General features: G+C 33.9%; 1 protein-coding gene across 1 annotated transcript in view; it reads left to right on the top strand.

Annotated features, from left to right (window-relative positions):
• Positions 1 to 14864, top strand: part of LOC138328182 (AF4/FMR2 family member 3-like) — a 101347-nt gene that overhangs the window by 73936 nt on the left and 12547 nt on the right. The window contains exons 10-12 of the mRNA XM_069274858.1: positions 7164 to 7344; positions 9681 to 11218; positions 11543 to 11729. Of these exons, the coding sequence (XP_069130959.1) occupies positions 7164 to 7344; positions 9681 to 11218; positions 11543 to 11729 (1906 nt within the window). The remainder of the gene's footprint in view (positions 1 to 7163; positions 7345 to 9680; positions 11219 to 11542; positions 11730 to 14864) is intronic.

Here is a 14864-nt window from a genome sequence, read left to right as displayed (position 1 = left end):
CAGGAGTTTCAGATGAGTAGAGAGAAAAAAATCATTGAAATGAAAACAAACTGTCATAAAACTTCAAGGACGGTGGCATTTCTTGGGATAGCTAAATACACAGTAAAATTGCTACGGAAAAGGCATTTGAAAAGCGGAATTCTGGAAAAGGAACCAAGAACAGGTGGGCAGTCCAAAGTTGTCAAAGAGAGACAATCTTTTTGCTTTTTTTTACACAAAAATGAATGGAGGAAAAGTATTGTAGGAATAAACATTGTATTAAATGCAAAATTTGATTTTCAAAATACAGTAAACTGTCTAACTGTTGAAAGATTCCTTGAAAATTAGGACATAAATTGTAGAAAAAGGATGAAATATATTGAGAGAGAAAAAAAGAAAAATCAAGCCTTAAATACCCTGTTTAAACTGGTATTTTTCCGGTATTTAAAAAAACAAAACAAGTATGGAAGAATATAAGGAAATTAATTTCATTTTTTCAATCAAATCAAAATTGTATTATGGTATATGATAATTACTGTGTTAATGTGTGGTAAACATCCCGTGAATCTTTCTTACCATAGTCCATCTGCCCTCCCTACCAACATCGGGTAGGTCTGATGTAGTATGGGGATGTACCATGGAAACAAATGTTCAGGAATACAGAAATATACTAGATAATTAACCTTTGGGAAATTATTGTTTAGCAGTTTCTGATAAATTACATATAGATCTCAACATGACAATGCCCCCATACGCTAGTTGCGTGTAACAAATAAATTTAAGCTGCAATATAATATTCCAAGCATGATATGGCCTTCACAATCACCCGATATTAATGTTATTGAAAATTTGTGGCTTAGAATCAGAACCTGAGACCAGTAAGATCATTAGATCAGTTGTTTCTAGCTATTACTGACATATGGATTTCATTCGCTCCACAATACATCATCCTTATATAACCAGATACCTCACGGTTTTCTGGCAAGACCATAACATAGCCTCACAAATACTAGGTAAGTTAACTAATTCTTTTTATGTTCAAATAGCATTTTACACTAAGCATTGTTCTTGCCAATTATGTTAGCCATCTTGTAAAATCACAAATAATTTTGATATGGCGCTATTGTAGCAAGGTGTCAAGTTTGTTTAGTATTTGAGAACATGTCAGGTTAAGATAGAGGAAACCCCTGAGTACCTGGATAAAAATCACCGACCAGTGGTCACTACCTGGCAACTGCCCCACATGGGATTCAAACTCTTGACCCAGAGGTGGAGGGATTTAATCTAGTATTATGTTGGCCATTGTGATTTATCTTCGAAATAATGAGTCATTGCCTTGGTGTCAGTATTGCATACACTAGCGTCAACCACCAGGTATCTATAACCTTGAAACACTATTTTGTTTGTGAAATCAAAGATTTCTTTGTTAATGGTTGAATATCCACAATATGGCAGGGTTATGAGGAACTTAAATGTTCATGTACCTGGAGATTTAAATAAGGGAGGTAACTATGATATTCGTGACTTACCACTATTAGGGTGAAATTAACAGTCGAACCATTGTGTGTAAAGGTATCATAACACAAGTGAGGAATCTTGAGGAGAGGGGGGGGGGGGGGTTTAAAGATTTCAGTATCAAGTGCCAGTAGACCCAGTCACAACCACACTGATATTACATTACACTATAGAGGCTTTAGTTCCTGTGAAAAAAAAGTTCATCCCTACTTCAAACGCTTAGCATGTTTGATCTCCTCAAATGAATATAAAGGTTGTGTCAAAACAGTAAATAGCGTATTGGTATGATACTTTTACAATACAGATAATTAGGTTCTTGTCTACGTTTGAGTATTTGATATGTAAACAAACACAAAGTTTGTGGTACAAAGTAGATTATGAATGTGTTTGTCAATATGGCAACAGGGGGCAACTTTGTCAATATGGCAACAGGGCGCAACTTGGTAAGTGAAGGGGGAAGCACTTTATTACAAATTAGTGTGGTATAGCATGATAGGTACATTTTGGCTGAATAGTGAATAATGGTCTATGTCCGATAACAAATCTACTAGAATATCCTTAAAGAAAAATCACTTTTAGTAAGTTTACTAGTTCAGAGAGCTCCGGTTTCAGTCTTAAATGTGGCTTTCTTAACATTAAGGTTATTTGGTGAATTTCTCCATGGTTTTTTTCCCCTGACACGTTGACAGACCTTTCATGTAAACAGTATACCATCTGTATACCATCTGTAACCGTCTCATTTGATTAATTAACTCACATCAGGCTACAGGAGTTTGAAAAAGAAAATTAAAAGAATGTGCGATAAACTTTATGAAATGGCATATTCAGCATTAAACTTTACTCTGGAGCATTTGACACAGTACCTTTTAACAGATAGCAGAAGGGCGTTAAGGGTTGAAATTAAAAAGAAAAGAGATTGTTACATGTTTTCTAGAGAAATAACTTTCAACTAACAGACATTTTAGATAAATATCATCAAAAACTAAAGCTTCAAATGACATTTACTGTCTTTGATCATCTTTTGGGTGCATGAAAGTTTCTAACATTTCAATTTATTAGTCAGAGAACAGGTCACTACCTTATAAAATTCTAAAGAAGTAGAGGGGAAAAAATACAAAAAAATTGACTTAACCTTAAAAGAAAAGGACATTGAGAGTTGAAAGACAAGTTAAAAATTTCTTAATAAAAATTCGGTCAGTAGTCCAACCTGTTTGGTAGATATGTGTGTAACTGGAAATTTGGTCTGTGCACAACAATGTATAATCAACATGGACCATCACAAAAACGGCTCAGTTAAATGTCATCAACTTGGTCTTCCAGTGTGAATATTGAACTACCTGACTAGGAAATGCTGAGCATACCAAATCATTTTCTGTGTGTATTTAATGTATCAAGTTATCATTGGCCCACCTACACACATTTTTTTGTGCAAATTGCTGGAAATTCTGTGAGGCAGAGACAAAGGACGAATTATCACGCTAAGTGTCTATAATTAACTTCTCATAAAAACATGATATTATGGATACTTTGGAACATTTTCTCTGTGCCAATGAGTCACATGATATATCATTTAGGAATAATTTGTCTTTAGATTTGAAGGTGTATACCATCTTGAAATTATCATTTCCAAGTTCTGGTAAAGGTTTGAAAACAAGAATAAGGCGAGATAAAAATTCAAATGATATTTAAAAAGATCTTTCACAACAACAGATAGTTACTTTTATGTCTTAATTAACCACCATAAAATATCTGTTCCTAGAAACTCTAATTAAGTTGGAGCTGAATCTGCTGGTGTTATTCTGGATTCTGTATATGAGCTGCTGTTTCCTTTTACTATAATCAATACAGTGGAAACACAAACCCATCTTAAACTTCAATAGACAAATTGCGTCTTCAACCAAATGTAATGGGCTGTTTGATGCTGGTATGTATGTGGTAGCACAATGTACAGTCAAACCTGTCTATAATCACTACCCAAAGGTACAGAAAAAAATGGGCATTATAGCCAAATTGGACATTATATACAGGGACAATTGTGTAAGTGGGTCATGACAAGTGGTCTTTGTATAAAGGTGGTCACTATGACAGGTTTTGCTGCATAAATACTTCTTATTCAGAAGCTGTTCTTGAGGTTTTTTGTTACCTTTTGTGTTTTTTTGCCTCATTTTTGGAAGAAAAATGCAGAATTACGAACTTTTCACTATCAAATTGCATATTTTGATAATATTGAGCTATTTAGTTGTATATAGCTATTAAGTTGAAAAGATTATTATTCAGAATTTGGTATGTAAATTATTGACTCTTGAATGCAATAAAAGAAGGGGAAAAAACTGTCATATGATGTTGTGGGGTTTTCTTACCCCGACCTGTCATCAGTTTCAGCCACAAAAGCCACTGTTGTTTGAGGAGCCTGACCTGAATGGCGGATTAGATTTATTTGGAGTTGTTTATAGATCATGTCTGGAGATTCATAATCGATGACGGGGTTTATTGCCGAGTCATGTAGACAGTTAGTGTTGGGCAGTTTAAGTTGTCTGCAAGTTGTATTAAAATGGATTTGTTCTGTTCCAACATGACTAGAATATCAAATTATTTTATCAGAGTAATCAGAAAAGTTCTCAATTTTATTTCAACATGATTTAGTGTGATATTTTTTTAATCGTTACTTTTACTGATTTCATATATCTTTATTCCAGCAATTGAAATGTTATTGGAAATAACACAAATTTCCTTCCTGCAAAGCCACATTAAATGGACCCAAAATTATCTTGACATTTTTGCAGTTTCCATTGCAGAAAAAAGGCTTTCAAAGTTTTAAAGGGAATTTTTTTTTTTTTTTTTTTTTTTAAATGAGTTACATGCTAAAATGATGGATATATCTTGTTATAAGCTGAAGGGGTTGTTTCGTGCAAGACTTGAGTGCAAGTAAGTATTAAATGTGGGATAAATCATTTGTGTATCTTTACCTTCCAATAGACCAAAACATATTAGCCTTGCCGGAGACAGTAGAGAGGAAGTCAGCTTATAGTAATTGATCTCCTGGATCGACTGTTCTGTATTTCAGTAAACCCAAATGTCATTTGCCTTGTATGGAATGATATTATTTGGTTGGTCGACATTGTTGTCAGAGTTTACATAATGGAGAAAAACAGTTGCATTGTCTCGTGATGGTGATAAGAGCTGCAGGGAGGAATTTCATATTGCAAATGGCTGATCATTCTCGAACGTTTTTTGTAACATGACTTGAAAGAAGATTAACCTGTGACATTGTGAAAAAACACCTAAATTATCTTAGGTTGTTTTTGGATTGGTTTGGTTTTTTTTTTTTTGTGATTATAGTTTGTAGTCTTAAGTTGAACTGATTAATGGGTTTAGGGTAATTTTACGTTTCATTGGCTAATTTATGGATGTTTTTTGGATGGATTATTTCACTACAGTTATATTAGAAATTTTTCGATAAGAAGGCATTAACATTACATGTATTAGGATGGAAAAAGGATTTACTGGAACCTCGCTCTGTCATGAATGTATGCATGAATATTGGCATACAACCAATTTTATGAAACTTTACTTCCTCTTCCTTCTGTGATACAAATAAGCATTATCATTGTCTGGTGACGATTTAGTGTATGATCAGATTGATACACAGAAACAAAATTGTTGAAATTTTGATTAAGTTGGTTTTATTTTTTTAATGTCCTATTAAAAGACATGCCAAGTTTTGATGGTTGAGAAACCACTGACCAGTGGTCAGTACCTGGCAACTGGCCACACTGAAATGCCTTGTGGTTATATGGCCTGACATCTTTACCAATAGGCCAAAATGGCCCCTAGATTTACATGCAGCTATATTTACTTTACATGTACCTTTTCATAAACATGTATGGTCAATGCTTTGATTAAAAACTTGTAAATCTGTCATAAACTAGCATAGCATGGATGTGAAGGTGTCTGATTATGTATGTACTATTGGCCCTCTACCACAAGGCAGCGCTAGCGAAGTAGTTAAGGTGTCTGATTTGTAACATTTGCCCTCCTACCAGGCAGCATTGGTGAATTCATATCAAGTTGAGGTGCCTGTGAGAGCATACAGTACCAGTTACAGTCTGTAGGTTGGTGTTTCTTTTCCCAGAACTCCAGCCTTCCTCAACCTTCAAAACCAAACCTACTTAAATAGCTCTAGTTGTAAGAACATAAGCAAAAATCAAACCAAACTAAGTATACCAGTAGAGGGTGAACTTTACCTTGGTATAGATTTACAAGTGCTTTGATACATTTGTAATGGTATCTGTGGAGAATGTACTATGGTGTTACACCAGGTAATTGATATATAAACACCAACACAAAATCAGGTCTGTTCAAGATTTAAGGTCTGTTCAAGATTTATGGGCCATTTAAGTCTATTTTCATTGGACACTCTCCAACTAATGCTTTTTATTTAAACCAGAAACATATGTGTATATAAACTTTTAGTATACAGTGATATTTATGTCTACCTAGATGCAATTTTCTTGTATGTATGATGGTATGTATACAGGCGAGATCTTGCACTTGAGCTTATAAAATTGGTGATTCAAAAAGAAATGATTTTTTTCTTCTAACAAACATATGTCTTTTTCCAGCTGTTTAGCTGTAATACATAATTTTATTTTGAAATATAGAAAAATTGAATTCATGAAATGTCTGAAATTACTTTAAAATACATTAGTTATGGAGGATTCAGCGATTTTCCTCAAAAGTTAGCTATTATTTTCTTTGATGCCAAAACATTGTGAAATTTTACCATGATGGGATTTTCTTGTTTATAATTATATACATAGTTGTGTTTTAATCAGTATGGTCTGATAACCGTTTGATGGGTCGATTCGACATACTGTAAAATCTTTGATGCTCTCACTTGCTGACTTAACTACCTTGTTACACAACATGTTCATGCTGTTGTGTTTCTCTTGGTTATAATTAGCTAAACAAGCATGTCTGACTTAAAGTGGAATGGAAGTTATTTTGATCCGGAAAGAAGATAAAAAAAAAAAAATCTGCTCATGGCAGAAAAAATGCTGTACACCTGTCACCTGTGTTATACATAAACGAGCTGAGTTCAGAGCATAAAAATATACACAAACATAACGAGCTGAGGTCTGAACGTAAAAATATACACAAACATAACGAGCTGAGTTCTGAACGTAAAAATATACACAAACATAAATGAGCTGGGTTCAGAGCGTAAAAATATACTCAAACATAAACGAGCTGAGTTCTGAAAGTAAAAATATACACAACCATAAATGAGCTGGGTTCAGGGCATGGAATACATCCAATATAAAGGAATTGGGTTCAGGGCGTAAAATGTTCATGAACATAAATGAGCAGAGTTCAGGGCATAAATTATACACAAACAAACCAGTGGGGTTCAGGGTGTAAATTATACACAAGCATAAACGAGCTGAGTTCAGGGCGTTACAATATTCTCAAAATATGTTCAGGGTGTAAAATGTATATAAACATAACTAAGCTGGATAATTTAAAGTGTAAAGGCTAGGTTCAGAGCATTAAGTGTATGGGTTCATATCTAAAAAGCTCTTAGGATGAACCTGACAATGTCTATAATATCTTAATTAAGTGAAATTGTACATGACATTGTAACATGATGGAATTTTTGTGTTTTGTAGATCTGATCCGATGTTCACATCCAGTAGTGGATCTAGCAGTGATGAGTCGGAGGAGGAATCGGATACCAGTGGGTCAGATAGTGATAGTCCAGGCTCCGAGGCCGACAACCAAGATGAAATTGAGAAGACGGAAAGACCCAAAACCCCACCAATCAAATCACCTCCCCCTCCCCAGGAACCGGTACGATATAGTGTGTCAAATAGTTATTGAGAGTCATACAGGAGATGCTTACTCTCTAACACATCTGGTTCTCTGTTTTATGCAATTTGTTTCCTGAGTGATAATAGAGTTATCTTTATCTGCCCTTGTGTGTAGGTATCATTGGTTAAATCATCATGATGTGTGCAAAACTCACATTAAAAAAAAAAAAAAAAAAAAAAAGACTAATTAAATTTGATTAAAGCCTGTAATTTTATGACAATCTCAAAGGAAAAATAGTATGCAAATTTTAACAAGTAATATCGTAAAAAAATAAATCTGTATGTTAATTCAAGACATAAAGTTTATCTTAAGTAAAAAAAGGACTATTTAAGTTGTGTTAATGTCGATAAGTATTACATTTTATCTCAAAAATCAACAACAACAAATTATAAAAATACTTAAAGCAAATTAAATCATTAATGATAGACTACAGAAGATGAAACAGACAAGACTGTGGTTATATTTTGGGAGTATTACCTCCCGTATCTGTTGGCGGTGCCAGTATTTGGGTGGTCCTTAAGGACCTTGGTTTATATCCTCTTTAAGGCCGACTTGTACCTCTGATAGGGTGGTCTCTGCTTAAAGTGCAGTTCTACAGAAATTCTACACGCCTAGAAAAAAAAATGTTTTCAAAGATCATTTAAATTTTATGATGTGAAAAATTCACCATTATATGGCAAGTTGGTTAGGAATTCCGGAAAAGTACTGGAGCAAGTTGTGTATTTCAATATAAAATAAATTTTCTTTTTTGTTTGCAAACTTTGATATTTCATAATTTTGCAATATTAAAAAATGTTTGTATTGCATTTTGAACAAAAAAAATGCTTTCTACATATGGTTGCAGCTAGCAAGCACATGCACTGATTGTGTACAGAACATTTCTGGTAGTTCAGTAATCATTTTGAAGTAAACATTGTTTTGATGAATATGAATATCTTTTTATTGACATTCAACATTTGAACAGGTGTTCTATGAAATGGGAAATGGGATTCTACATATAAAAACAAATATAAAACTGTTCCGTGTAATTTATTTTATTTTGACTTTTCATGTGAAGGCACTGTCTGATTGCTATCAAATTTATGTTTATTTCAAAGGAAGATAGCTGCATAGGTATTTTAGAGATCCTTTTACAGAATATGCATTAATATGTTTCGTTACGAAAATATTTTATAAAGCAAATTATTGCTGTAATACTAAAACAAAAGTATGGTTACGAGACCATATAACTGTTATAATAGTAGGATGTGAAAATTTTTGTTGATTATGACAGTGGTTATAAAATGATTTAAGTACTAGCTAAGCATCGAGAAATACAAGGTAAGTTTAATTACATGTTTGGTAAAGCTTTCACTGAAAAATGTAAAGCTTTCACTGAAAAATGAAACTGTTTCCTTTCTATCTTTGAAAAAAAAAAATTTTAAAAATGCCGTTTTACATGTCTATGAAAACCTTAGCTAGCTTTGACATAATAGAATGACAAGCACCATGTCTGACATTTATTTCCTATCTTAAAAAAACAAACATTGTAGAATTAGTTTATAAAAACATAACCTGTTTTGAGGACTTGACCTACAGGCGTTAAATTTGTGTAATCAATCCACAAATCGAGTTACACATGGGGTATTTTGTCATTGTATTATTTACTGTTACAAAGGCCTTTTTGCCTTGTCGTTTTACTGCGATGAATTCTATGATAGGGGCAAGGCGGAAGTATTGATTGGACAGATCCCCACGGATATGATGCATTGATCCATGACCTGCTTCTAGCTTTATACCAGCTTCTCGGAAACAAGAATAAATGTCAAAATAGTTCATTCACTCGGGCTCATATTCTGTATTCTTCCAGGTTTTATTTAAAATTTTATGGTGGACCCAGGCACATTCATTCTGTCTGATCAAAATTGATTGCTTTTTTTGCAAGTTTTTAAAAAGTATGTAATAGCAAATAAAAATATGATGTTAGTCAAATTAAAAACAACCTTGCTTCAGTTAATATTGATGGACTTTTTTTCAATACAAAAATCTTATTGCAAGCTGTCTTTTGAAATTAAAACAAATTATTTCATTTGATTATTCATAGTAGTTAACATGCTTAATGATGAATGAAAAATTGTTTGTAGTAAGTAGATCTACAATATGAGAATATGTTGATAAATCAATTACTTAGCAGCAAATCACTGCAAAAATTTGATATGCTTATTTCATCATTTTCCCAGGAGAACATTCTGTTTTTCGCTTCATAATTTAAGTAAAACAAAAGAAAGACAAAAGATGTTTGTTTGTTGTCTGATTATTGTTTGTTTATCTTACAGAAGAAAACAAGCTGGGCTTTGGGGACGTTTATGCCTCCGACCCAATCTGTCCCTACCCTGGCCTCAAACTCGTTAGTCCGCTCCAGTCCATATAAGGAGGATCCAAATAAGGAAGTTATTGACAATCTCCTCAACGAATTCATAAAACCTGATTCGAAAGATGATGGTGATGCTGATGATGATGACGATGATTATGATACAGATGAAAGTATAAACAAAATAGTGACGAAAAAGTTTAAAAATAGTGTTTCAAGTGGAAATGTGCGGAATTCCAGTAAATCACCTGGTGCTTCCTCTACAGGGAGAGGGTCAAAACACACGAGTAGGAAAAGTGGGTCAAAAATTAGTAATAGAGGTCGTCCTCCTAACGATTCTTCCAAAAAGGAGAAAGCCAAGAAAAAAGCATCAACATCTCAGAGTGATCAGAGAAAGAAAAATTCCAAAATACATAAATCTAAAGTGTTCATTGACACAAGTGATGAGGATGATGATGATGATGATAATGATAATAATAATAATAACGATGCTAATGAGGACGAGGAAGTGGAAGAGGTGGTTACACCGCCTATTGTTCCAGCAATACAAATGGTTATGGATGAGGACGATGAAAATATGGACGTCGACATCCTAAGTGTCACACCGGAAAAAAGTGCTGATCCTAATGCCAAGTTTAGTTCTAAGGATGTCTCCCTTGTGTCTACGCAGCTTGACTTCAACAGCCGTCATGATTCCAAAACTAAGGAGAAGAAGTCTTCTAAAGGTAGTAAAAAGGAGAGCAAATCTGATTCTAAGTCTAACAGTAGCAATAGTCAAACTAAACCGCCAAAATATGGCCGCTCCTCTTCAAAGGAGAAGTCCTCAAAGAAAGGCCGTGCCATGAAGCATAATGAAGAGAAAGACGTTAAGGAGCATAAAGTAAGCGAGGCTACGGCCCCGCCCATCGCAGTAGTGGCGCCGATGAAACCCTACGAAAAAATGAATAATAGCAATACAAGTTTTGACAAGAATAGTATGAATGAGATTTTGGAGGAGTTTGGCAGGAACGACACACTGCTATCTCCTTTACCGACAGTGCCGGATAAACCCAAGATTATCCCGTCTCCAGAGAAGGACAAATCAAAGATACTGGATGCCCTTTCCTATAAGGACGGCAGGCCAAGTATTGTTGTAAGGTTAGATTGGGCTCTTGTTAGTCATATTATTGAAGCCAAGAAAAAAGCGGACAAGCGAAAGTCCGGCACTGATCTCCCCAATACTGAATCCAGGAAACCACGCTTGGATTCAGAAAGTGATATCAATAAGGAACTGATTGACAGTGAAGTGAACATTGGTACACCAGAGAGTAAACTTGACTCCTCATTTTCTTCTCATCAATCCTCTAACAGTGTTGCAAATAGTCACCGTAAACTTCACAAAAAACGCAAGTCTGAGGCGGATCACGGAGATGTGGTAGCCAGCAGCAGTAAACGTCAAAAAGGCAGCAGCCATAGGTCTAGTCACCACAGGAAGTCTAATCAGGACTCGACTGGTCAAAAGGAGTAAGTCGTCCTATACTGTGTTTTACTCTGGGAATTCAAATATCACAATGATAAAATGTATTGTGATCCTTAGATTTGTTATAAATGTGAAATGTCTCCCTTAAAAAAAGTGATGGTTCTTTTCCAGGTGGAGCTTCTTCTTACCATAACCCAATATTTATTCTTCATTCACTTCTATAAAGATATTCAAGAAAAGTTTTGATATCTATCTTTGAATAGTTTTGAGAATATATTATTCTTGTCCTAACTTTGATTATAACTTTTCAAAATTCTTCATAACTAAAATCTTAGTCCATAGAGGGATAACTCTAAATTTTGTTTTAGGAAGCGAAGTCACACTGATGATCATGAGTGGGACAGAAAACACCCAACAAGGTCAAGGTCGAATAGCGGCGAGTGCCATTCTAGTGTCAATGAATCTAGTCATCATAACACTAACAAACTCACCAATCCCACGCACCTCAAGTCTCAACCATTAGAAGATGCCAGCAAGTCCGACTTTGATGACAAGGTAAGAAGACAGCCGTAGTTAACCTTTATTAGCCCACCATCATCAGAATTTTTTTGTCATGGACGTGACAAGTCAGCTTTTTAGTTGTCAATAGGTTGTAAGGTTTCTCAACTAAAAGAGGGACAGAACATATTACCAGATACCCCTTATCTCTGGCTTTCCATTTCAAATCCTATCTGATGGAGATGCAAACTACTGACTGTAGGTCAGTGGGTTTTTTTCTGGTGTTCTGGCTTCTTTTACCTCCTACACCTATCATATCCTTAAATTACCTTGGCTGTTAATAGGACATAAAATAAACAAACAAATTGAAATTAAGCTATACATAAAGCCTCGTTTAAGCCTTGTAATATTTAATTCCATGTGTCATAAGAAGGTAATTCATTGGAAAATACTACTTTATAAAGTTTCATTTTAATTAGATACGGAATAGTTGTGAAAGAAAAAAAAAATCATGATGGAAATTCCACAATGTCATAGTAAGTTTCATCAAAATATATATATGGTATATAAAAAAAATTCAGAAAGATTTTTGTAGAAAGAAAATAAATTAAATATATATTGACTATTTCTAAATTTGAAGTTAAGTTTATTAGATGCCTACCATTGTTGAAGATAATTTATTTGACAGTTAATTGATTACATCTATCAATATATCCGTTTGTTTTGTGTTCTAAATATGGAAAAATGGTTTTTGATAATTTCATAGTCGTAATTAGATTATAAGCATGACAGGCTATTGTGTTTGCTGTGCTTTAAATAGCAAAAACCTTTTTTTCTATGAATATACGTCATTTACCTGCAGTAATTGTTTTTCCAGAAGAATTATGTATTGTGTAATGTTTAATGTAACTTATTAAACAATAAACACGGACTTGATTAGACATCAGAGAACATGTAATAGTTTTGTACTGAATGTATGTTCGTCAAAAAAATTTGATATGTATTTTGACAAGTTTTATTGCATTTTACTGTTAACTTTCTCCAAGTTATAATTCATCACGATGTCTAGTGACCTAGTTTTGCAGAAGTCTACATCACAAGTCTGAGACTTGTAAAGAAAAAAAATTACAGAGCGGTAACGTTATATCTGTCGAGGCATGAGATTATTGTGATACCCTGTGAAAACTAGTCATTCAAAGTGCTATACCCATGGGGTCTTAAAACCACAGACGTTTTATCCTAATTCTTTTATCTAGTTATAGCTGGAATAGGAAACAAGTGGGTTATCTGCCTGTTCAGGCTGTGTTCCATGATTAGAACAACATTTGTTCAGAGAATAGTGTTTCAATGATAGCTGTTACATGTTGATACCGATAAATCATTTGATACAATCAACTGTCATGTTAAAATTGATCTTCATAAATGTTTGATTACAGGAAGGTCTTATTGAGAATAAATCGTATTTATGAACCATTGTGGACAAAAGGCTTATTTGATTTGTGAATCAGTTAGCTGATGGTTAAATTTGACAATGTAGGAAAACAAGTAGGCTTATTAGAGACCAATAACTTATTTGCTGCTTATATGTCAGACTAGATAAAATTGAGAAAATGAAAAATTGATGGAGTTTTCAAGAATTGTGACTATTAAGATTTAATATAAATATATTAGATTCTTTACTTTGCATTTAATCATTTCATAGAACATTTCTTAACTTTGTATTTAATGATTTCGTAGAACGTCAGAAAAAATATAATTTCTGATATTTGTCGCATTATTCTTTATGTCTCAAAACTGATGGGTGAAAGCACGGTTATACACCCAGGACAGGAAGAAAACTGACAGAAATATTCCATAAACTGGGAAGATATACGATGATATGTCAAGAAAATAAATTACATGTCTACAAAGCTGAAAATTTAAATCACATTCCAAAGAGGATTCTAGGTACAGACATTGAGTGTAGAGAAAGAAAAAAAATCATTAAAACGGAGAGATTAATACCAAAATGTCTAGCAGAGATAAAGATGTGCATGTTCGAGACCTCCTCGGCATTAAAAATCACAGCAGGATCACTCCGCTTCAATTTTGATAGGAACTATAGACACAAAAGACTAGTTAGATATTGATTGTGAATTGACATCTGATAAATGGATGAGTGTTCTGGGGTTTCCATGAAGCTGCTACTACACAGTAATGGAAACTACATCTACATAGAACCCTACAACACTACGGATAATTCTGTAATTGATTGTCTCGTTTGTTGCGGAGGCTGAGAGATGAGTCCTGTTGAGAGCTTGTGTCGACCGGAAACTAGCATAGCGTGGCCTTTAGGGATCAATATTTGAGCCCCCTAGACACATTTCTGATTAATATGACATCCTATAGGCCTAGCAGCAACACTACCTCATCGTTGATACCTGTCTACGACGACAGTATTAACTCTGGACTTGTACCACGATCATTTGTCTGGTCAGCTACCTAACACTTATCATGTCTCATCATAACATGTATCGTATTAGTCCTGATAATAGGTCTTGTTCAGGAAGCACTAATGAAACTTGATGATCAATCATAGACAATTTGTAATATAGTTTAGTAATGATTGAAGGTCAGAGGTCAATCTGAATTCATAGATTTGATGGAACCAAATACTTTTCATAGATTATAAATTTAAATTCATAAAATCACCGACTGATTTCAAAGGCCTGATGGGCCAACGAATATATATAGTGTTTATATGTCTTTGTTTCATTTTATATCAGCACTCCGGTGACCATTAAGGCCATGGGCCTCTTGTTTTTACAAAAATAATTAAAAATTTAATATTTAATCATTTTATCATTTCCTCATTTAAAAATACAGTTTAAGATCATAAAGTCATCAAATGTTTTATTTGATTTAATGTGAAAAATCTGTGGTTTGAATAGCTCATTTTCGTTGCTTAATATTTATTGTAAATATTATGTCAATATTGATTAAGAAGAAAATTGAAAAATATTTGGCATTAGCCATATAACTTAGTACCATACCACACTACATTGCTCCCGAAAATCCACAAGGCACATTTTGTCAGAGAAATATTCAACACATCTTGCTGCTTTAGCAAGATGAAAAGCTGATTCTTCTTGTATTCCCCGATGTAGAACAGAAAAAAATGCATGAAGGATTGAATGTGCCTGTGGGAATAAT

Source organism: Argopecten irradians, chromosome 7, assembly GCF_041381155.1.
Source record: "Argopecten irradians isolate NY chromosome 7, Ai_NY, whole genome shotgun sequence".
In the NCBI taxonomy this organism is placed as follows: domain Eukaryota; kingdom Metazoa; phylum Mollusca; class Bivalvia; order Pectinida; family Pectinidae; genus Argopecten; species Argopecten irradians.
Note: the sequence above shows the minus strand (reverse complement) of the source record. Positions and strands in the feature narration are given on the sequence as shown.